At 42.2% G+C, this 24,958-nt stretch overlaps 2 protein-coding genes across 2 annotated transcripts; both read right to left on the reverse strand.

Moving 5' to 3' along the window:
* Positions 1-495: 495 nt before the first annotated feature.
* Positions 496-3,343, reverse strand: LOC121971035 (ATP synthase subunit delta', mitochondrial-like). The gene is made up of 2 exons (XM_042522106.1): positions 2,952-3,343; positions 496-1,124 (listed from the first exon to the last, which is right to left on the reverse strand). Exons 1-2 carry the CDS (start codon positions 3,225-3,227, stop codon positions 780-782), a joined length of 621 nt encoding a protein of 206 aa, XP_042378040.1. The 5' UTR covers positions 3,228-3,343; the 3' UTR covers positions 496-779.
* A 12,486-nt stretch (positions 3,344-15,829) lies between these two features.
* On the reverse strand, positions 15,830-18,919 carry LOC121971036 (putative casein kinase II subunit beta-4). Its single transcript, XM_042522107.1, has 5 exons — positions 18,480-18,919; positions 17,749-17,967; positions 16,619-16,728; positions 16,377-16,542; positions 15,830-16,196 (listed from the first exon to the last, which is right to left on the reverse strand). The coding sequence occupies exons 1-5, from the start codon at positions 18,688-18,690 to the stop codon at positions 16,066-16,068; spliced, it is 837 nt and encodes a 278-aa protein (XP_042378041.1). The 5' UTR covers positions 18,691-18,919; the 3' UTR covers positions 15,830-16,065.
* Between the last annotated feature and the right edge of the window lie 6,039 nt (positions 18,920-24,958).

Here is a 24,958-nt window from a genome sequence, read left to right on the forward strand (position 1 = left end):
TAAAACTAATTATATGAATATAGTAAATTACAGGGAATTTCATATTTATATAAAGATTTGATCGAGTCCGTTCAATGTTTTATTTTAATTATCTGACGTAATATATTTTATATTGAGATATAGGGATTGATGTCGTTGTTGAGTGAAAACTTGGATATGGAGAATCGTTGAACAGGTGTAATATTTTATATTTGATTTTCGATAAAAAAAAATTATACTTGGCGATGGCATCACCATTAAAAATTAAAAAAAAATACTTGCACAAGTAATTCATTAATTTATGCCAATTATTTTTATCACCTATACTTAAATAAATTTCTAATTTTAATATTTATCATAACATTTTTAATTTAAATATTTATCATAAATTGCACTATCTTAATCTTAAATGTGTGTTCCATCGTCATATATTCACGTATTCAGCAATATCCAACTTCATAAAATATATAACATATCTAAGTGTGAGACATAATATCATACTAAATTCCCTGCAAATATCAAAAGTCGATTAATTCATCGAAAGCTTGTAACAAATGAACCAAAGGAGTCGAACACAAGAAATGTGTGTTATTGAAAACACAGTGCAATAGCTAAAAAAAAACTAGCAGGAAAAAATATCAAAGGTTCCAGAGTTGTGTACAGCAGAATCACAGAACTTGCCGGAGTACAATGTGATTGCAGCTGAAACTATAATTTTATTGAATATTCCCGTCGTCCATCTCAAGCTGGGAATTGATAACTTATCTTGCACTTGAGCAACTGTGTTCAGGAGGATTGCGTCAACCAGATAGTGCGGCATTTAGTGCGCTGTGAACATCCACACCAATCTGTGCTTCAGCCTTTTCCAAGTCTGTCGTGGCCGAGTTAAGCTTCTGTGTGAAGTCAGCAAGGCCCTTTTGGACTAGAGTTGGATCAATATGGTCGATAGGTGCAGCCTCGACGGCGATTATGTCCGTAACAGAGTTTGCATGTATGAATGCGAACCCACTGCTAACGAAATACTTGGTAACATCATTTCCTTCGTGCACAGATAGCACACCCGGCTTCAGCTCAGCAATGGTAGCTACATGTCCAGGCAAAACACCCATTTGCCCTGTTGTTGCTGGGACGATGACCATATCAACCTGATAAAAGATACAATTTTTAGACTAAGGGCGAGAGAAAAAGTCAATCCACTTTGCAGCATAAGTAAATATCAATTTGATGCCACACAAATTCCACAAGTCCAACCTACTGGAAGGATAACAATGAAATATAACAATCCACCTATGGAAACTAGTGTTTGAAATTCTCTACTTTTTTTTATAACTTAACAAGCCTTGCATTTTACAAGAGACTATCCTCAAGGTCACATGGCAACAACTTTACTTTGTGCCAAGGCTCCCCTTCCACACACATCACATTGGTTTTTAAAAATTCTCAAGATGCACTTTGATAGACCTCAGAGTGACTTGTATACCATGAGCAACTCCTAGCATGATTGATACAAAGTACAAACCAACAAAATGAACATGTGGAGGCGCCCTCTAAAAGGAGTGCTCACGACAGTGGTGTGAAATATGAAGTATCTCACATCCTTAGAAGCTGATGTAACCACCTACAACACATCACACTTCAAAAAAAAAAACACAATAACGCACAAACTTTTGTAAATGACAATTATCCTCTTTAATTCTCATTATAAATGAAAATAAGATGACGGTGAGTCATTAGTGTAGTATCCAATAGCTTAACCATGAAGAAGAAGTCTTCTTGTCTCCTATCTATTTGCATATTGACTAAGTTGTCCCAGAAAAAAATATATTTTTCAACAAAATTTCTTTGTTCTTCTATAGAATGAACAAAAAAGTAGAAACTATGAAAATATTTTACTGACTGAATATGCATAACAAATCCAAAACTCATCCATTGTAGACTACTTTATCTAACACTGAATAAGTAAACCAAGGTAAATACTAAATATGTAGTTATAATGTCCAATAACCATTTTCAACAATTTTTTTTTTCTTGTAGGAAATGTATAAAAGTAGAAACTATGAAAATATTTTACTGACTTGATACGCATAACATATCCTAACTCATCCATTATCAATTACTTTATCAGAGATTGAATTAGACCGAGGTAAATATGTATTGACAATGTCCATGTTAAGTCACAACATATTGCATAGTGAAAGAAACATTAACTTTGTAAGCCAACAAGTCAGATTTTCTGTATCTTGAATTATTTCTTAAAAGCAAAATTAAACCTTAAAAATCATAAATCTAATTTCCAGATTGCATTCAGTAAATTAGATTTACATTTGAAATCATTTGCACCAAATTGCCAAGACAGGCATCCTGAAATAATTTCAGTACAGCACTAATTCAAACAAGATGGTTTGGTCTAAACAATTAGCATCCAAAAGGTAAGGAACAACTTAAAATGAATAATGACTTCTATACCTTGACTAAAACGTATCATTCTTAAAAATCACCTAGTTGGCCAGCAGATTATTCTCTAAAGATAAAGCAAATGAGATTAAAGCCAACCCTACACCAAGACTAAAAATAAAAAATAAAAAATCCAAAGATATGGACAGTTAACTTGGGAATCCATTCTTTGGTGAAACGAGGTGAACAATATAGCTAAAAGTTACACCTTTTTTCATAGATTTCAGAAGGAAGTATCATCCTTACAAGATCTCAGTCGCACAAGAACTCAGTCACCAAATGCTTGTTCACTATTATTCTTATCAAAAGATTAAATCCCTAGCAACCACAAAATAGTATGTAATCATATTCAGTTATGTCTGGAAATAACTTTACCTGAGCCCAAACTATAGCTATTCAGATCCTAAACGTGCAAATAAATTGATCGGCAAATAAACGTAGCAGCATCCAAACATCAGCCATCAGAAAGAAACCTTAGGTTTAATTTGGATACATCTAACGGGGATAGAAGAGCAAACCTCCTTATTTGCAATCTCGGATTGGTAGGGGAGGACGAAATTGACGGTGAGCTTGGTGGGGATAGAAGCAGGCGTGGAAGGGCGAGGCTTCATGAAGGCCAAGGGGGTCTTGGGGGGGTCGACGTTGGGGGCTACCTTCCGCCATGCCTCCACGAACGTCGCGTCCTCCGTCGGTGCTGCGGGGAGATCGGTGGAGAATGGACGGGCCGGGGCGGCGCTGCGACGGCTCCCTCCGGCGATGCCGCGGATCAGAAGGCGGGGGGCAAAGCGGTACATGGCCGGCGGCGGCGCTTGCTCGATCGCTCGATGTGCGATATGGGGACAACCAAACCCTACAATTTTAGATCTCTTTAACTCCGGCGAGTTATAGAGAATCCAAGCACCCGTAAAATCAATTTTAAATAATAATAATAAAGGCTCGTAGAAAAATATTCTTATTCTATATATATATATATATATATATATATATATATATATATATAGCACCCTTATTCTGAGAGCCGATCCTCTTACAGATGGGATTCATCCAAATCAAGGGTTCTCATCAATAGTAAAGATGAGCAGTCAATCTGTCAAATCGACCAACCCGCTAATACCGACCCGAATCGAACCGAAAAAATGATCCGCCGGATATAGGGCCGGATGTAGGGTCCTAATATTGTATTATCTGATCTAGTAGGGTCAGATAATTTTTTATCCCAATAACCGAACCAACCCGATCCGATCACCCCTATTTGTAGCAACTAATGTTGATAAGCTGTTACACGTTGTAGCAACTACTGCTGATAAGCTGCTACACGTTGTAATAGTTATTTCCGATTAGCTACTATAACGTGTAATGAGTAATGTCTATTATCATTTTAAAAAGTTTTATTTTTTTTTGTTATATTTATATTTATATTTTATATTTCATTGGATATAGGGTCAGATATCCAAATAACTGACAACCCATCGGATATCTGAAATATAAGAACAATCGGATATAGGGCCGGATGTAGGTCCCGATTTTGCATTATCTGATATAGTAGGGCCGGATAATTTTTTACCTCAATAACCGAACCAACCCGATCTGTGATCACCCCTAATCAATAGACCATCTCATGATCCGCAATTTACGGACCAGAGGATCCCTACCGCTTTATCCTGTATATTCTTGGAGCATAGATTTTCTAGACCGTAATTTATGGTCTAAATGATGGATCACTACATCTATTGGTTGATGAAGATGGATCCCACCTATTAAATAGGTAGAATCCATCTCCATCAACTAATCAACCTATGCGATCCATTTTATGGATCACAAATTATGATCCAGAGGATTTGGCTATATTCCTAGATGACTCTCACAAATCTAAGCACCCGAGAGTCCCGAACACCCGGATTCTAAAATGTGAATTAGAGCGTCCGGGAATTCTTTCAGGTGTCCAGACTAATAAGAGTCGTCCAAGAATATGTAAGGTAAGGGTATATAAGTTAACATTTCTCTCTATATTTATATATATTTGTTTTTAACTTAAATACTATAATTAAACCTCTAAACTGTAAAAATAAAATTTAATTGACTTAATCCCATAATTAAAAAAAAACAAAAAAAACTATTAAGCATTCAAATTGAGGTGCCTCTTGTCGTACCAAATTAAAAAACAAATTGACGATAAATTTGTGTGTGTATATATATATATTAATTTTAATTAAATTAACAAAGATACTTTATATATATAATATTTTTAATTAAATTGAGTTAAAAAATATTTTAATATATTATAATAGTTACTTTGTATTTACTACAATAATATTAAAATAATTGTTTTTATATATAAAAAATAGAAGAAAATATTCTTTTGAATTTTTCTTTTATTTTTGTAAAGATAGGCGAGCTCTTTTCTTCTCTTCTCGTAGTTGTTTATTTATTTATTTATTTACATTTTAGATTAGCATATACCTGATGTTATTGGTTGCTAGTTTTCTTTAAAGTCAAGTTTCTAGGTAAGGAGAAGGTAGAGCGTATAGCCAAACACTTTAGTTTCTTATTTATGGAAAAAATGATTAATTAGGTCCGAAAATAATGTCAAATCCGGATTACCTATTATTTATGGAAACACTCGCAAAAGGTGATGCAAGATACTTAGCCGGCTACAGCCCTTGCTTGATCGCTTTCGCTCAGTCGATATACGATACCGGACAACCAAACCCTATAATTTTTTATCTTTCGGTTGGACGTATTACAGAGTAAGCAATCGATTCAAAATTAGATGCAATTGAATCAAATCAGCTAACCAAATTCTACCTTCAAAATCAAATAAATTTAACGGATTTAGGTATCTTAGTCACCTGCTATAATAGCAGTGGACTGATGATATTTCGATTTAATTTATTTTTGAATTTCAATACTAAAATCGAACTAAATATATTTTAAAAACTACTTTTTATATAAAAAATTGAATTTCTAAATTAATGAACTTTATTGGGTTTGTTAATTCGGTTTAACGTATTTAGATCAGCTGCTTTTGTTAATCATCGAACACGAAATTGAACCGAATATCAAGCTGCCAAGTGGCTCCAGCTAGTCCTCTACTATGAGAATTACACCTTGTTAAAAGAAGGTTTTTTTAAAAAAAAACTGACTATACCATATTTTTATATTAAAAATTCTCTTATTAATAACTGTTAAAATAAAGCAGTTTAACTTTATCTTTATATTATTTTAATTAATTTAATAAAAATTATTTAAAATTAATCATTTTTGATCCTGTCCGAACGGCTGACTCAACGGACGCTGGGCACGTGGTGCTCTCCGGTTGCTGATGTGGGTCTTCGACTGGTCGTACGAATCTCCGGCGAACCTGCACAGAAGTCGGGCCGGGAAGGGGTTCCCGGCGGCGACCCTCCGACGCTCAAGTCAGGTAAGCGGACAGCAAAAGGTGGCTCCAAAGCTCGTAGAATGCGTACCTCCGGCGAAGTAAGAGGCTCTTTATATAGAGCGGTGAAAGAGCTAATGCACGTCCACCGAGGCGCATACGTGTCCGCAGCCCATACCTCGGTATGTACCTGTCAGAGAGTTTACCTGACACTATACTGCTACAGTTCAATCACGTCTTCGATGGGACAACAGAACACCTTGTTGTCAGACTTAGAGTATGGCCTAGCCATAGGACTTGACGGCTGTCAGAAGATGTTCCTATCCTTCATCCACCGCCCGGCCGGGATGTCCGTCCGGACGAAGCTCTTCGCGTCGGCCGTCCGGAGCACCCATTATGTCCTACCTTCTCTTAGGCCTTCCGCTCGGTCATTATTTACTATTTCATTGAGCGTCGAAACCCCGACCCCTGTCAGGGCGTCTTTCACTATCAAACGTTTACGGGCAGGCCGATCGGCCTGCCCTTTTTTCATGCGTCCGGTCGGCTCACCCTTCTTCGACGGACCACCTGGCCCTCTGACCTCCACGTGGCATTGACCCCTCGTTAGGGGGTCCCGGGCTCTTACCACCGGATCACTTGTCTCCCCCTCGAGTCTAGTCGAAGGAGGCGAAGTCCGACTGACTGGACTGCCGATCTGATTGAGCAATGATTGTTGCATTGGGCCGCTCGGCCAGGCATAAGGATGCTCATCCGTTCGGCGGTATCTTGCCCATGCCTTGTGTTTTCTTGGAATCCATGTCCGATGCTCTCCCCTACTACCCATCACGTGCGCTGCGCACGGTAAGGGGAGCTCATTAAATGCGGCCAATATCCTGCTGACACGTGGCGATCGTGCGTTTGTCAGCGTATGGCGGTGGCGTCACTTCCGATGGGACAGCCACCGTTTGAAATGAACGGCTGGATGATGACCTCGTTATCAACGACCTGGATCGGACGGTGGAGGTTGCTCCCGGGCGGCGATATAAAGCTCACGACTCCGTTTCCGCCGCATTGTTGCTTCCTCTTCCTCCGGTGCTCCTCTGCCCGTTTTTTTCTCCGGCGACCTCGCCCCTCAACTCTTCGGCAACCCCAGGCCCCTGTCGATCATCTTTCTTGCTCGTAAGACCCTCTTTCTCGTTCCCAACGTTTTCTTCTTGCTGTTAATCGTTTCCTTCAGTCGGTTTTCCTCCATTCCTTGCTTGAACCTTCCCCTTTTGTCCCGCATTCCTGTCTTTCGATCATGACTAGTACTTCGCAGTCAACCGGCGGTGCTCCGGGTCTTTGGTATTCGACCATGGAAAGTCGTTTTGACGAGGAGGACGCGTTGCGTCTCGCTCGGACTTACGACATTCCTTCCGACCACCAAATAGTATTAGCCACACCAGCCGATCGGCCTCATGAACCGTCGATCGGCACAGTTCTTTTTTTCCGAGACCAATTTCTGGCCGGACTACGGTTCCCACCCCATGAATTTTTCCTGCAAGTCTGCAATTACTTCCGCATTCCGCTCAGCCAGGTAGTTCCCAACTCTATTAGGCTGCTGAGTGGAGTAATAGTTTTGTTCAAACTGAACGGCATCGCCTTAGACCCAAAAATTTTCCACTACATCTACTATCCCAAGCAGGCCGAGTGGGAAACTTTTGTTTTTCAATCTAGGATAGGTTTCGTCCTCTTCGATGGCATGCCGAGCTCCAACAAACATTGGAAGGAGCATTTTTTCTATATGCGTTTTCCCGAACGACCGACTTTTCGTACCAAGTGGCAGACGGCGATGCCGGCGCAACTGGAGCTCAGCAAATTTAGAGGCGACGCGGCCTACCTTCATGCAGCAGAACGACTGGTTGGTCAGCGTTATCATATTGACAAGCTGCTCCTTCCGGGAGTAATGCACATATTTGGCTTGTCCTCTACCCCAGCCGATCTGCCCTGCAGTATGAGTAAGTTCTCTTATCTTCCCGTCTGTTTTGTTCTAACTGATTTATTTTTTGCTTCTGCAGCTGAAGTCATGTGGCGCGCCAAGGTGACTGAGAAGCTCAAGTTGAAAGCCGCTCAGATTGAGGCGGTGACAAACAAAGAGGTCGCCGAGCGAGGCCTTGGTCTAACTGATCCGACCGGCGAAGCAAGTGAGGGGACTCAGAATGCCCCTGAAGCCGTGGCAGCTACTACCTCCCACGAGGAGGCAGCGGGCGACACAGAACCTCCTACCCAAACCGAGGTGGAGGGCCGCTCGGCCGATGATGTTCCTCTAGTCACTCGGAAGCGCCGCCGACCGGACTCTGCGTCTGCCTCTACTCCACTTGATGAGCCACCGCCCGAGCGGGGCGCGGATGCTCCGATGTTGTCCGGGACGGTTTCCCTCGAGAGTACTCCGACCCCCACATGGCTCTCCGAGGGCCAGCTAAGAGGTGCCGCCATCCAGCCCTTCTAGAACTCTGCGCCGTATCAGGCGTTTGGGCGACCTTCCCTCCTCGTCCACCGGTAAGGCCGATGCCTCTCAGAGCGAGCCGAGCGGCTCGAATTTAATTAAGACCGTTCTGCGCCTCCACTCAGAGGCATACATGGCTGCTGCTGATCGGCCAGTGGTCCCCGAGCAGCAGATCACCTTGACGGACCTGTTAGAGTGTATACTAAAAGCCTAGCTTTTGGTATAAACATTTATCTAGAAATAAGAATCACATTGGTCAAATGTCTACAGTTATGATAAATGAAGTTGTTCAATTAATTTATATTGTAGATAACATGGTGTGTGGTGTCACACACAGAGGATCATGTTATCAGTACCTTATAAATTATAAACAGTAGCTCACGACCATAATGGAAAGGAACAAACCATTAGAAGGTCGTAGTGTAATTAGGTATTAGTTTATCTTAACTATATAATTACACTAGTACACTTGGAGTGTATTGAGTAGGACCATTAGAGGTCGTTTCTTTTATACTGACTTTATAAAGAAACAAAGACCTCAGTTATTATGGAAGTGTGTGCTCTTAATCCTAATATAATAACAAGCACATATATTTGATATTTATTTCTTTAATTTATCAATGGGTGAGATTTAGTTCGATGAATCAATAAGCCCGATAAGATGGGAAATGATATCACTTATAGTGTGTGTTGTTGATTATAGAAGGAAACTGTGTCCTAGTGATCTAGGTTGAGAATGTCCCCAAGAGGAGCTCATAAGGATTGTCATGTTAAACCCTGCAGGTGGACATAGTCCGACATGACGATGAAGTTGAGTGGTACTACTCTTGGAGCTAGATATTAATTAAGTGAGTTGTCAGTAACTTACTTAATTAGTGGACATTTGTTATCTTAAACACAGGGAGACTAACACACTCATAATAAGAAGGAGCCCAAATGTAATTTGGGATTGGTGCGTAGTTCAATAATAGTTCTTTAGTGGAATGAATTATTATTGATAAAATTAAGTTGTGTGTTGGGCGAACACGGGATGCTAATTTCATCGGAGACCAAAACCAATTCCTCCTCGGTCCCTATCGTAGCCTCTAGTATATAGAGATTTATACCCACCGCATACCCACCTTCTTACCCATCCAATGGGGTCGGCCAAGCTAGCTTGGAACCCAAGCTAGGGCCGGCCAAGACCAAGTGGATGAGTCAAGTAGGTGGCCGGCCAAAGCTTGGGTCCCAAGCTTAGGTGCCCGACCACTAGAATATTAAAAGGATTTTTATTAAAATTATTTCTTATGTGGATATCATGATTTTAAAGAGAGTTTAAAATTAAAATTTCCTTTTATAACTTTCTACAAAAGATTAAGAGAAGAGATTAATCTCTTTCCTTATTTGTAGATTAAAAGGATGGTTTTAATTTTGGTAAAACTTTCCTTATTTGTAAATCATCTACATGTTTAAAGAGAGTTTAAAATTTGAAATCTTTCCTTATTTGTTGATTAAAGGAGGATTTTAAATTTTAAGAAAATTTTCCTTTTTAACCATGATAATAATTTAAAAGAGAAGTTTAAAAATTAAATATTCTCTTTTATTAGTTTCTACAAAAGATTAAGAAAAGATTTGATATCTTTCCTTATTTGTAGATTGAAAAGAGATTTTAATTTTTAAGAGATAACTTTCCTTTTGCTTTTTTTTATCCACATGTTTAAAAGAAAGATTTTAATTTATTAAATTTCCTTTTTATAAACCAATCATGAAGGGATTAAATTATTGAAGAAATTTTATAAATTTCTGGAGACAAATTAGGAAGTTTTAATTAAATAAACTCTCCTTGTTTGTAGCTTTGGGGTGGCCGGCCATGTAAATTGAGAAAAGGAAAATTATTTTAATTAAATAAAATTTTCCTTTTCATGGCAAAAGAATTAAGGAAGTTTTTAATTAAATTTCCTTATTTGCCAAGACCAAGGATTATAAAAGAGGGGTAGAGAAGGCTTCATGGTGAACAACCTCTATTATTTCTCTCCCTCTTTTCCTTGGTGTTGTGGCCGGCCAACCTCTCTTCCTCTCTTCCTCTTGGTGGTGGCCGAACCTTCTCTATTGGCTTGGAGCTCTTGTGGTGGCCGGATACTACTTGGAGAAGAAGAAGAAGAAGGAGAGAAAACTTGTATCCCTTGGAGCTTGGTTGGTGTTTTGTTCTTCGTCCTTGGTGAAGCTTCTTTGTGTTGGCCGAACCTAGCTAGGAGGAGAAGAAGGTGCTTGGTGGTTTCTCATCTCGGAAGATCGTTGCCCACACAACGTCCGAGGTTAGAAGAGGAATACGGTAGAAGATCAAGAGGTTTTTCTACAAGGTATAACTAGTAATTTTTCTTTCCGCATCATACTAGTTATTTATGGAAATAATACCAAATACAAGAGGCTAACGATTCTAGAATTTCGAATATGTTTTTCGATGTTGTGTTCTTTTGTTTTTCTTTTCCTTGTGATTTGATTGTTCTTTTCGGTTAACCTAAAGTTATTTTAGGAAATTAAATATTAGATTTCTATAAAAGGTTTTGTCTAGTCGGTGGTGGTTGCTCCCATATCCAAGAAGGCCGTGTGCCTCGCCACGTCAGTATTGGGAACCGATTATGGAAATTAATATTTAATGGAATTAATAACTTAAGGTGATTTGGGTCGAACGTGTTAAGTTCCGCAGGAGATCCAAGTCAAAACCTAAAAGAACAAATAGATTAAGTTTTGGATCAAACGTGTTAAGTTCCGCAGGCGATCCAAAATTTAATTTAAAAGAACACATGGTAGCTAGGAAAAGGTTCAGACCTTTGTACAAAATTTTTGTACAGTGGAACCTCTAGGTTTTCTGAGTAGCAACCAACAGGACCCTCTTGCAAAAGCTTGGGAGGACGCTCGGCGCCGCATAAAAGCGATGACTCCCGGGCAGCTCGGCGACAGCAACCTCCAACAGGCCACCGGGGTATGCTCTTCTTCTTTATTCGTGTAATTGAATTATGTTGTTAACCTATTCCCCTTTGCTCGTAGAACTGGGTGGAGCAGATTGCCATTAGCAATCGGTTGGCCGAGCTGGAGGATGAACTGAGAAAACTTAAAGCCGTCGGGGACAATCAACAATCGACGGCCGCTCTGGAGAAGGCCAAAAAATCACTGGAAGCCGAACGGAAAAGGGCTTCCGATCTGGCGAGCAAGGTCGTTCGGCTTGAGGCGATGATCAAGCAACGAGATAAGGAGATCAAGACGGCGACCACCCGGAAGCTCCAGGCCATCGAGGATATGGACCGGATGAAGGTGGAGATCCGAGGGCTGGAGCAACGCATCAAGGATCTGGATGCTCTGCTGGCTACCGAGAAGGAGAGCCGCTCGGCCGATCTCCAAAGATTTGATGGAGACTTGAAGGATCTCCAAGCCGCCAGCGACGCTGCCCACGCCGCGCTCAAAGAATATCAAGAGGGGGAGTCGGCCCGTTCTGACGAAGTGAGGAAGGCGTATCTCCGCTCGGAAGATTTCGGAGAGAAGTTTACCGACAAGATATCCCTCACTTTCGAAGAAGCGATCAAGGCGGCGGTGGATTACCTGAAGACCAAGGGCCACCTGCCCGCCGAGCTGGCCATCCCCCCCGAGGACCTCGCGACCGTGATGGGCGCCATCCCCGACACTCTTTTTGACTTTGACGCGTGATAAGCATTTTTTCTGTGTATGAACTTTTTTGTATTCCAGCCGTTCGGCCCAACTTTTTTGGTTCACCCAGTGTATAATAGATAATCTCTTCTGTTCCTTCAACTTCTGTTTTGGCAAGAAATTTTTCTCTCGTCACGACTGAAGTGTTCTTTAAAACTCTTCCGCTCGGCACCACGCTCGGCACCAAGCTCTACCCGACAAGTCGATTGTTTTTAATGTCTTTTATCATGCGACTGAGCAGCCGCTCGGCGTTCTATCGAAGCCGCTCGGCGTTTACACGCTAATATCTTTTAACTTCTACTGACCAACTTTTGCTCTGTGCCTTACCCCCAAAGGGGTTTTCCGTACACATTGGATAAGCGAGCCGCTCAGCCGTATGTTGGTCTTAACGACCAGGCTGTCGTTGATCGTGTCATGTGAATGGCTATCCGCTCGGACGTTTATAGACGCCGGCTCGTCTCTCGATATTTAACGTCGGAGCTCGACGGTCTTCCGCTCGGACGTTTATAGACGCCGGCTCGTCTCTCGATATTTAACGTCGGAGCTCGACGGTCTTCCGCCGAGCGCTTATAGACGCCTCGTCTCGATATTTAACGCCGAGCTCGGCGGTCTTCCGCTCGGGACGTTTATAGACGCCGCTCGTCTCGATTTTAACGCCGGAGCTCGGCGGTCTTCCGCTTCGGATGTTTATAGACGCCTGCTCGTCTCGATTTTAACGTCGGAGCTCGACGGTCTTCCGCTCGGACGTTTATAGACGCCGGCTCGTCTCTCGATATTTAACGTCGGAGCTCGACGGTCTTCCGCTCGGACGTTTATAGACGCCGGCTCGTCTCTCGATATTTAACGTCGGAGCTCGACGGTCTTCCGCTCGGATGTTTATAGACGCCGGCTCGTCTCTCGATTTTTAACGTCGGAGCTCGACGGTCTTCCGCTCGGATGTTTATAGACGCCGGCTCGTCTCTCGATATTTAACGTCGGAGCTCGACGGTCTTCCGCTCGGATGTTTATAGACGCCGGCTCGTCTCTTGATATTTAACGTCGGAGCTCGACGGTCTTCCGCTCGGATATTTATAGACGCCGGCTTGTCTCTCGATATTTAACATCGGAGCTCGACGGTCTTCCGCTCGAATGTTTATAGACGCCGGCTCGTCTCTCAATATTTAACGTCGGAGCTCGACAGTCTTCCGCTCGGATGTTTATAGACGTCGGCTCGTCTCTCGATATTTAACGTCGGAGCTCGACGGCCTTTAAGGCTAATTTTAACGCAGCCGATCGGCGATGATATTTGCCATTTTTATAATTTTGCTTCCTGCATTACAAGGACATAGGCGACCGAAATGTATATAAATCTACATTTAGCGCACCTTTCACCTAGCTCGGATAACGTACTCCCGGCCGAACGGCTCGGGGTCTTCTTCGTCATGCGCTGGGCTCGGATAACATACTCCCGGCCGAACGGCTCGGGGTCTTCTTTGTTGAGCGCTGAGCTCAGATACTGTACTCCTGGCCGAACGGCGCGGGGTCTTCCTCGTCAAGCGTTTGGCTCGAATATTATACCTCCGTCCGCACGACTCGGGGCCTTTCACCCTGCCCCGGACAGGCTGGAGATAATTTGCGCTTCATGATAGATCCAAGTGACAATCCATCTTCATCCGCTCGACAGCTCGTCCACCCAACTTCCCCGTATGCGGTCGATTCATCGCCGGACATCAAACTCCCGCTCTTGAGGTTCCAGAAGGAGGGGCTTGTTATAAGTTGAATTCGGGAGATGAAGTATCTGCTTTTGAGGGAAATGGGACTGTGGCAGTCGGTGCTTCCGCTCGGGAGAAGCGTCCGCTCGGAGGACCTTGCCTTCTCTGTTGTCCCGTATTGGTATTTCATCTGACGAAGATCCCCGATTGCGATTCACTGCTACAGCATCAGGAGGCGTCCGGAATAGGGCCCGATGGAATGCAACGGTGGCCGGTGGTGTTTCCGCTCGACCACCAGACGCTGACGTTGCTTGCTTCTCCGGCCGCTCGGCTGTTGCTTTCTGTTTTTGCTCCACAAGCGTGGCGGCCCTTATCTCGATCAGAGCGTCGAGTTCCTCGTTTGAAAGCGTCACCATGTGTTGTCGTCCAGCCTCGTCCATTGTTCCCGTTCGGATGCAGGAGCGTTCCCACAGACGGCGCCAAATTGATCCTGTCCGAACGGCTGACTCAACGGACGCTGGGCACGTGGCGCTCTCCGGTTGCTGATGTGGGTCTTCGACTGGTCGTACGAATCTCCGGCAAACCTGCACAGAAGTCGGGCCGGGAAGGGGTTCCCAGCGGCGACCCTCCGACGCTCAAGTCAGGTAAGCGGACAGCAAAAGGTGGCTCCAAAGCTTGTAGAATGCGTACCTCCGGCGAAGTAAGAGGCTCTTTATATAGAGCGGTGAAAGAACTAATGCACGTCCACCGAGGCGCATACGTGTCCGCAGCCCATACCTCGGTATGTACCTGTCAGAGAGCTTACCTGACACCATACTGCTACAATTCAATCACGTCTTCGATGGGACAACAGAACACCTTGTTGTCAGACTTAGAGTATGGCCTAGCCATAGGACTTGACGGCTGTCAGAAGATGTTCCTATCCTTCATCCACCGCCCGCCCGGGATGTCCGTCCAGACGACCGACGCGAAGAGCGTCGTCCGGACGGCTTTAATTCCCTGCGTCGGCCGGCCGGAGCGCCCATTATGTCCTGCCTTCTCTTATGCCTTCCGCTCGGTCATTATTTACTATTTCATTGAGCGTCGGAACCCCGACCCCTGTAAGGGCGTCTTTCACTATCAAACGTTTACGGGCAGACCGATCGGCCTGCCCTTTTTTCATGCGTCCGGTCGGCTCACCCTTCTTCGACGGACCACCTGGCCCTCTGACCTCCACGTGGCATTGACCCCTCGTTAGGGGGTCCCGGGCTCTTACCACCGGATCAATTTTAATGTGATTTTAAACTAAATTAAAATTATTTTGATCAACTTTGATTAAATTTAATTAACTTGGTGAAAAATTAATATAAAAATATTTTATATATAATAATTTTGATTAAATAGAATTTAAAATTTAATTTATCTTAACACATTGAAATGAAATAAAAGTATTTTTGATATGAGAATTTAATAAATTATCCTTTTTTTACTTTATTTTTTTTTTTTAAAAAAAACTCTTATAATAATTAAGGACACTCTTTTTATTTTCTTCCCCAATTTAGATCAGCATATTTATTTTATCCACTTACTTTCACTTAATTATTTGATATTATTGTTTATTAGTTTAGTTTCACTTATTTATTAGAAGGCAAATCTCCATAGGAGAAGGAGAAACTAAAGCTTAGCAGACGATTTATTGTTATTATTTATTGAAACAAGTGCAAAAGCTGATTTCAATATCAAGGTACTTGTTTCAAGAGGTGGTTTTATTATTATTTTTTTAATCACCAGATAAATCCGAGAAGCAATAAATCCCGACACCCCAAAAAGGTGGTGCATTTTTGTGCATTGCAAAATGAGACTACATAACTCTAAACAAATAGGATAAGCAGAGTTTAATGGTGATAATCACAGATTTCTGCAAGAGTTGAAACACTCACAATCAAATTTAAAGTGGAAACAGATGAGACTGATAGATTGAGCAGAGTGAGTAAACTCGGATCTTAACAAATCAGATTAACTAGGCAAATTGGGGAAGCTGAACAAGCATATCGACTGAGCAGACCATGCAGTGACCGTGTTGTGTAGATAGACTCTACAAACCGAACAGAAACCAGTTCCAGTAAAAAACACCATCTACATTTTTAACATAAACCCCCAAAATTACACTAATGGATGCTGAGTGTCATAGAGCCAAGATACTGCTTTATAACAAAATGGCTGACTTGAGAATTAAACCAACTATGAGATAATACAGTTGTTTAGTAGTTTTGTTGAGATCTAAGATAAGCCACACGATTCCTACACAAGACAACGCAACATATAGATAACATTTCTCAATCATTAAGAATGGTCGCTGCTTGCTGCAATCTGAAATCCCTGCCTGAGCAGACCAACCGCATATGGTTCATGTCATAGCTTAACTGACATGTCATCGTCTGTCATGGTTTGTGGAGTTTAAAGCCGAAAACCCTCGGAATGTACCGCTGCGATGGCTTCTGCGGTTTGAGGTGCCCATATGTCATCAAAAACAGGTGGGGGAAAGTTGTCCCAAAGTAAGCTCCATCAATATCTAAACACGGTCAAGTAAACACATAGTATTTTCTTTTTGAGCAACTAGAGCTTAGGCTGAAAACATAACATCTAGGAGATCGATAAGACATATACGTATTTCTGAAATGCTAAACTATACATAGAAATTGTTAGAAATGAACATAACAAGGGTACTAAATAATGTGGGTAAAAAGGATACTGCCTTGGTACTTTGATCTTGGATAGTATATATCTTCACATTTGGGACAATAACTCTTCACAGTGCTTGATCGAGGAATATCTGATTGCCCAACCGGAAGACAAGGTTGGCCGCAACAGTAAACTCGAGGGCATCTTCCAAAATCGTAGTTCTTGTATTTCTCTAGCTACACAAATCATTATGGAAAGACTGCATGACCAACCAATCATGAAATCAAAAAATACTGAGAAAATAAGGTTTACCATAGCAGCCATCCCTTTACTAGTTAATATGTATCGAACATGAATCAAGCCATAAAGCATCTCTGCTGCTGATTCAACTAATTCATTCTGTTCTTCAGTGAACATGTCTCCTATTCAGATTTAAATCAAGGAAGAGATCATTACTTTATAACAAAAGAGAGGCACAAATATAAGCTTCTATCTATTAGGCAGTTCATGGCAAAAGCATACATATAGAAATAACAAGGTAGACGTAGGTAAAGATCTATTCTGCATTTGTGTGTGTTAGAGGAATTCTTAATTTCAATTTGCAACACAACTTACTAAGTTTCTAGTTGAATGGCTTTGCTCATAGATATTATGTAAACAGAATTTTATGCATAGATTTGTAAAGTCATAGGAAATTAATAACAAAAATATGAAAAAACTGCTGTAGAATCATAAAATACCATTCCTCAGCAGTATTCTATTAGATGCCACGCATACAGATGTTATGAGAACCAAATGTCATGGTTGTTTGACACTGCATATGAGAAATTTAAATCTTATGGAAGCATTTTTTGAATAATCATGACAAAAAATTAGTAATCATTCACTGATTAGAAGTGTAGCCACTCTGAGAACATCAATAACTCTCTACTTTTTGATACTTCAAAGAGTAATCATATTATTTAAGCTTGTTTACATTGTTGATGAACTATTTCTTCAAGCACTGTGTACTGTTAGAGTAAAGCAAACCATGTCATGCAAACTTGTCAAACAAACAAAAAAACATGAAGCATATTTAAAGCACTCATATATGAACAACTTATCATTAGAGCATTGGAACTCAATGACCAAGAAAGAAAAGTATTGTAGTTCACCTAGAAAGGGATTGTTTTTCCATCTGAATAAAAGATCTAGAGAAGAAATGTGAGGCTTCCAACAAAGATAAAATAATATGTAGGAAATATCAACAATGTACGTGATTCGGATAGGAACATAGTAATCAATCATGAATTCCATTAACACATTAATCAACCTTACCGTGGGAAGATTCAACATCCAGGATCAGATCAAGAGCATAATCATAATAAGGAACTTGACTGCTTAGTCCACATAGGTTGAAATTAATCAATCATGAATTCCATTAACACATTAATCAACCTTACCGTGGGAAGATTCAACATCCAATATCAGATCAAGAGCATAATCATAATAAGGAACTTGACTGCTTAGTCCACATAGGTTGAAATCATCTTGAATGTACTCATCATCAACTTCACAAAAAAACTCATTGCCTCTTAGATTACAGAACCATGAAATCCAAGATGTGTCTTCCCCATCAGATCCACTGACATCAGATTCTTCATTGTCTGTTTCTGATTCATCTGTGGCATCAGATGTAGAACAAAGTTATACATATGAAAACAAACAAGAACAAGGAATACCAAGAATTTTTATAAATATAAAATAATCAAGAATCAGTAGATTCAATTGCCACTTATTATTATTGTTAAATACAGAACAAAAAGAACAATGACTCTAGCTTAATTTTTCAAACATACCACATCAATTTCATGGGTATAGCAAAACTCGGATGCACGAACAAATGATTGTCTACAAATGAGTTTACTGAATTGGGCTTTCTTTACTCTTTTTCTTTTTGTTATTTATGGAAAGAGGATGCCATTATTTGGGGTTATATCTCTACTTGATTTACATATTCAGTACAAATAAAAATGTAAGAATCTAACCAAGTTAGTGGAGACCCGAAGAAAATGATAAAGAGAAGATATTTCTACAAAATTAGATTTTGACGAAACCTCGTTCATGGCAAAACATATACCAGAAAATAATTCCCCAAAAAGAGTAAAAAAACAACAAAAGGGGAAAACTTTACCGTCAGAAGCCTTATTCTTGGACAAGGGACGATGCTCCAGCTGCTTCCCAGGGGCGGAAGGGGGCACCGGGAGCCTATCCTTGTCCTTGCCAATCAAGCCCCTGGAGGTCGACGGTGAGGACTTCTCCAGGTGCTTGTCGAGCACATCGTTGATCCGCTTACGATCTAAGGATCCGCTCTCCACCTTCGACACGATCCCGGACCTATACATATCTCCCCGTATCCGAACCTCCGACCAACCCTAATGCGAAACCACAGCTCAAAATCGATTAATCGCAGCATTCCGACGACGAAAGCAAGCAGAACTCCTATCATAGGAAGAAATCGCCAACTCCAGTGACATGGTTCCCTCAATTTGGAGAAGAGGAAGAGTGGATTCGAGGCAGGAGATAAGTATTTGGGGAAGCACCTCCACGCTCTGCGCCTCTGGAAGATACGGAATGGTGAGGAGGAGGAGGAGGAGATGCTATATCTGAACTTAGATTATCAGCTTTAAGATTCGTGAGGTGTTCCATCCTGTGCGTCCGTAATGGGGTCAGGCCGATGATTCATTTTACGCCATTACTTGGTGCGTTTGGTTCTATAAAAAAATATTAACCGTCCATGATCCATCATGGTAGTAAAACTTGAAATCCATCACCGTAATAATCCCCCATAGCAGTAAGGATCCTCTTGTCCATAAATTATTGATCAGGGAATGATCCATTGATATGGATTCTTGATTTAGATGGACCCCATTTATTTAAATATGACATCCATCCAAATCAAGGGTCCTCATGTAATGGACCATCTCTTGGTCCGCAATTTACGGACCAGAGAATCTGCTCTCCCCTATAGTGGTAGACTCTATCGAGATTCGAACGTCTACATTATGGTAGCAAATTTACTCCACGCTAGACAACCTTGCTCCGAGGGCCGCCCATAATCCATCAAGATCCATAATTGAAGTGTCACATTTGGTTCTATAAAATACCTTGGCAGTTTCATGGAATATTTTTAGATAGGATGTTGTCATATGATGTCTTAGTGTCAATACTTGACATATTCGAGTATATTCGAGTATGTTTTCCCATGCCTTGCCACCTGTACTAATGACTAGTAGTCATCCACGATTTACCTCTTCTATATTGGCCTAGGGATGAATTAACGAGGGCAAGTGAATCGTCTTTTATCACATGGAATATTTTTAGGTCTTTTCATTGTTCGATCCTCTCGGGATGGTGTGATAATTGAGATATAGAGTATTATTATATGAGGTCTTGGAATCGAAATTCGACACGTCCTAGTATGCCCTTCTCATGCCTAAACTGTTGGTTAGTCCTAGGAAAATCATACTGGTTCTACTGTACAAAATTTTTTTACAAGTGTCAAACCTTTCCTTAAATAACCTATTGTGTTCTTTAGAAGTTAAATTAGGAATTGCAGACGGAGCTTAACATCATTGATTCCAAATTTAACTTATCTATTCTTAATGGTTTAGATTTGAATCGCAAACGGAACTTAACACTATTGATTCAAATCCACCTATGTTATTAATTCCATTAAATATTAATTTCCAAAATTGGCTTCCAGGACTGCATGACGAGACACATGACCTTCTTGGATATGGGAGCAACCACCACCGCCTAGACAAAGTCTTTTAAGGAAAGCTAATATTTAATTTCCTTAAATAACTCTAGGTTTAACAAAAAAAAAATAATCGAATCACAAATTCGAAAAATAAAAGAAAAGAAACACAACTTCGAAACAAATCCGAAAACTCTAGAATCATGCCTCTTGTGTTTGGTATTTCCAAAAATAACTATACAAAGAAAACTAGTATGATGTGGAAAACAATTACTAGTTATACCTTTCTTTGTAAGCAAATAACCTCTTGATCTTCTACCGTATTCCTCTTCTTATCCCGGACGTTGTGTGGGCAACGATCTACCGCGATGAGAATCCACCTAAGCCACCTTCTTCTCCAAGCAAGATTCGGCCACCATAATTCTCCAAGAGAAGTAGAGGTCCGACCACCACCACCAAGCTCCAAGGGATGCTAGGAAACAAAGTCTCCTTCTTCTTCTTCTTCCTCAAGTAAAATCCGGCCACCAACCAAGCTCTTAGAGAAGTTGTCGTCGGCCACAAGAAGAAGAGAAGAGGGAGAAGCTAGGGCCGACCACCAAGGAGGAAAAGAGAGGAAGAATAGAATAGACTCGTTAGCCATGAAGGCACCTCTACCTTCTCTTTTATAATCCTTGGTCTTGGCAAATAAGGAAATTTAAATAAAAACTTCCTTAAATCTTTTGCCATGAAAAAGAAATTTTAATTGATTTAAAATCAATTCCCCTTTTCTTAAACAACATGGCCGACCACTTTTATTCTCCATCAAGGAAGTTTTTTTTTTATTCACAAGAATAAAAACTTCCTAATTTGTTTCCAAAAATTTATAAAAAAATTTCTCCAATAATTTTTCCCTTCATAGTTTGTAAAAAGGAAACTTTATAAATTAAAATCTTTCTTTTAAACATGTGGATGATTTCCAAAAAAAAGTTATCTCTCAAAATTAAAACTTCCTTTCAATCTACAAATAAGGAAAGATATCAAATCTTTTCTTAATCTTTTGTAGAAACTTATAAAAGAAATATTTAATTTTTTAAACTCTCTTTTAAATCATGAACATGATTAAAAAAGGAAAATTTTCTTAAAATTAAAATACACCTTTCAATCTACAAATAAAGAAAGATTTTAAATCTTTTCTTAATCTTTTGTAGAAAGCTATAAAAGGAATGATTTAAATTTCAAACTCTCTTTTAAAACTATGATATCCGCTGATCCTGTCCGAACGCTGAATCAACGGACACTGGGCACGTGGCGCTCTCCGAATTGCTGACCTAGATCTTCGACCGGTCGTACGGACCTCCGGCGAACCTGCAAGGAAGTCGGGCCGAGAAGGGGTTCCCGGCGACGACCCTCCGACGCTCAAGTCAGGCAAGTGGACAACAAAGAAGTGGCTCTCAATATCGGAGAATGCGTACCTCAGGCGAAGTGTGAGGCCCTTTATATAGAGCTGTGAAGGGGCTCACGCACACATATCGAGGCGAATACGTGTCCTCAGCCCATACCTCAGTATGTGCTTGTCAGAAAAGCTTACCTGACACCATACTGCTACAGTCCGAGCACATCTCTGATGGGACAACGGAACCCTCTGTCATAAGATCCTGCGTATGGCCTGGTCGTTGAGCATATCCGCTATCAGAAGCTGTTCCCTTGTCCTTTTGTCTCTTCTTACCTCATGCCGAGCATCCGGCCGGTCGGCCGTCCCCTCACGTCCGGCCGGTCGTTTGTACTGGTCCGCTCGGGAGATTCCTGGTCGTGTGCTCTGCTGACTGTTCACAGTAATGCTACTTTATGCCTTCGGCCGAGTGGGCTCCCCGATCGGCCCGGCGACCCTGTTCCCCATGAGCATCGGAGACCCGACTCCCCGTCGGGTTGTTTGTGATTTCGCTGGGACCCTGTTCGTCCGACCGGTCTCCCCTTCTCCGGTCGGTCGTTTGACCCTTTGACTTCCATGTGGCTTTGACTTCCCTCGGAAGGGGGGTTCCTGTTCTTACCACCGGATCACTTGCCTCCCCTTCAAGTCTAGTCGAAGGAGACGATTAGTCCGACTGACTGGACGATTGTTTAGCTGAGCGGCTCATACAAGAAACCACCCCCCACTCGGCCGGTGTGGAGATAAGTACGGCCTCAGTCAACGCCCCTATCCCTCGGATCTCCTCAGAATTCGCGCCAATCTCCGTCATTAAGGCCAAGCACGCGCTCTGTGCATCGATAAGATGCTTATTAAATGCTCTCCCGTGGTGGAATGCCACGTGGCATTGCTGTCATCAGCGTACGGCGGCAGCGCCGCGGGTGATGAGACCGAGGCGGTTTGAAATGAACGGCGCGATGCGTGCTCCGATTCTCGCGACCTGGATCCGACGGTGGAGGCCGCTCGGGCTCCACCCTATAAAAGCTTCGCTTTCTTCCTTCGCCGCATTCTTGTTCTTGCGTGCCTCACAGCTTCTCGTTCTCAGTTCTCCGGCGACCCAGCTCCTTTGCTCTCCGACGATCTTCGGTGTTCTTCCTTCGATCCTCCTCTTCGTTATAAGGTTCTCCTATTTTCTCTCCTTGGTTCTGGTGTTTTCTTTGCATTTCTTTCCCAAGTTTTCATCCTCGGGGTACTGTTTCGTTGCCATCTTCTTCCTTTCATTCTCTTTCATCTTTTTTGGTTTCATCCGCTCGTACAATGGCTAGCTCTTCCTAGCCGCAAGACCAAGCCCTCGGCCCATGGTATACCACCATGGAGTCGCGCTTCGATCGGCGCGACGCCGACATTCTGATAGATAGTTTTGACATCCCCTCCGACCTTGAAATCATCCTACCCACGGATTCCGCTCGGCCACACAAACCGCTTAGCGGAGCTTTTTGTGTTTTCCGCGACCAGTTTACAGCCGGTCTGCGATTTCCGATCCATCCCTTCTTTGTAGAAGTTTGTAACTTTTTCGGCATTCCGCTCGGAAGCCTAGTCCCCAATACCTTCCACCTCCTATGCGGCGTTGTCGTCTTATTCAAGATCCATAACATTCCCCTCCGACCGGAGGTCTTCTATTATTTCTATTACCCTAAACAGTCCGAGCCGGACACTTACATGTTCTAGGCTCGGCCCGGTTTAGTTTTCTTCAACAAACTACCCTCTTCCAATAAGCATTGGAAAGAATTTTACTTTTATATTTGCCTTCCCGAGCGGGCTCCCTTCCGAACCCAATGGCAGGTCGGCCATCCTCTCTCTCCAGAACTCAAAAGGTTCAAGACCCAACCGGATTATCTCTACGCCGCCAACATGCTTGCCAGTCTGCGTTTTGACATCAACAAATTCCTTCCAGAAGGGTGGATCAGGAACCACAGACTGGTGGTAAATTGGTCCCTGAAAAATATTACGAAACTGGGTGGTAGTTCAGCCGGACGGTCAAAGGCAGAGGGGAGGTCAATTTGATAGTTAGGAGGAATTTCATATGTAGCCCTCAAACTCTCCGCATCGCCTGCGTCGAATCTAGACTCAATGGAAGTGTACCAGAGTCCAGGGATGGCGACGAAAGGCTAAGATGAGCTTGCCATCGAAAGAACGAAGGAACAAGATCGAAGATGAACGATGAAAGAATACTAGACCGAATCGATCGAAGACCTTACAAGGAAGATTACACAGAATCGATCAAAGAAGTGAGAGATTATCGGAGTACAAGGAGATCACCAATGAAGAAGTGGAATGCCACAACGGCGAAGCTCGAAGACGAAGGCACAAAGTGGAGAAGACGACGACACACGCGAGGCTAATAAACCTCACGGTCGGTCGCTCTCAACTATCTGATCCAAGATTTCAAAAATCTATAAGAAGATCTGACCGTGGAATTCAAAAGGGCGCTAGTCACGTTAGCAAAGAATATCCGTCTATCTTGTCAAGCGTGCGGTGACAGAAAGAGGGCCATGTAGCAGGCGATTACCAGACAACATTTAATGAACTTAATTAAAAGGGATGGTTGCATGTTTGACCATAATTATCAAGGATTTGCACAGGTTTTGAGGAATATAGATGGCGTCAGCAATGACCGCGCTCTCTTGAAGAAGCGCATTTGGAAAATTCTCGAAAGTATTGCTGCTCATCATCTCGATCTGCATAAGGTTACAGGACCAATCGTCCATGTGCCATGGTTAGACAACGACCGAGCGACATTGGTTGATGCACCGATCAGATACTAGGGACCGAACACTCCGATCGGACATAGAACTCACCAAGGAAACCAGTGCTCTAGTCAGTCAGACATGCAACCTCCTTCGACTAGACTTGAGGGGGAGGCTTGTGATGTGGCGATAAAGGGGAGTCCATCTGTCACGGGTCAATTGACACGGTGTTGGTCAGAGTTAAGGCGGTCAATGTCGGGGCTTATGGAAAGAGCCTCGGCCAAAGGTGGTTGTCTGGTTATCCCGGTCGGCAAATGAGTGGCCGAGTGGATCATCCGGTCGGTTAAACAAATGGACATAATGGGTCGGTCGAACGAATGGACAAACCCTAGTTGGCTGTTTCGGTCGGCAAGAAAACCAGCTGCTCGGACTGCTCGTCCGACTAGAAAGCAAGCCGCTCGGACTGCCCGTCCAGTGCAAGAATGACACTACACAAGAGGAGACGAGAAAACAAAAGAGAAAAATCCGTCTATCATTATTAAATATGAAGAAGCCAAGACCAAGAAGAATACTCTATTTATCATTAATGCACAGAAGTCAAGACAAAGAAGCCTTTATCTGATAATCAATATCATTAAATAAGTGTTGGGACCGAAAAGTAGCTAGAGGGGGGGGGGGTGAATAGCTCTTCGCATGCTCGTCGTCGGCGTTGCTCGTTTCTTCAGAGATATGCAGCGGAAATATAAGAAACAAAGCATACAACGCTAACAAGGATGGTTTAC

This window comes from Zingiber officinale, chromosome 4A (assembly GCF_018446385.1).
Source record: "Zingiber officinale cultivar Zhangliang chromosome 4A, Zo_v1.1, whole genome shotgun sequence".
NCBI classification, from domain to species: domain Eukaryota; kingdom Viridiplantae; phylum Streptophyta; class Magnoliopsida; order Zingiberales; family Zingiberaceae; genus Zingiber; species Zingiber officinale.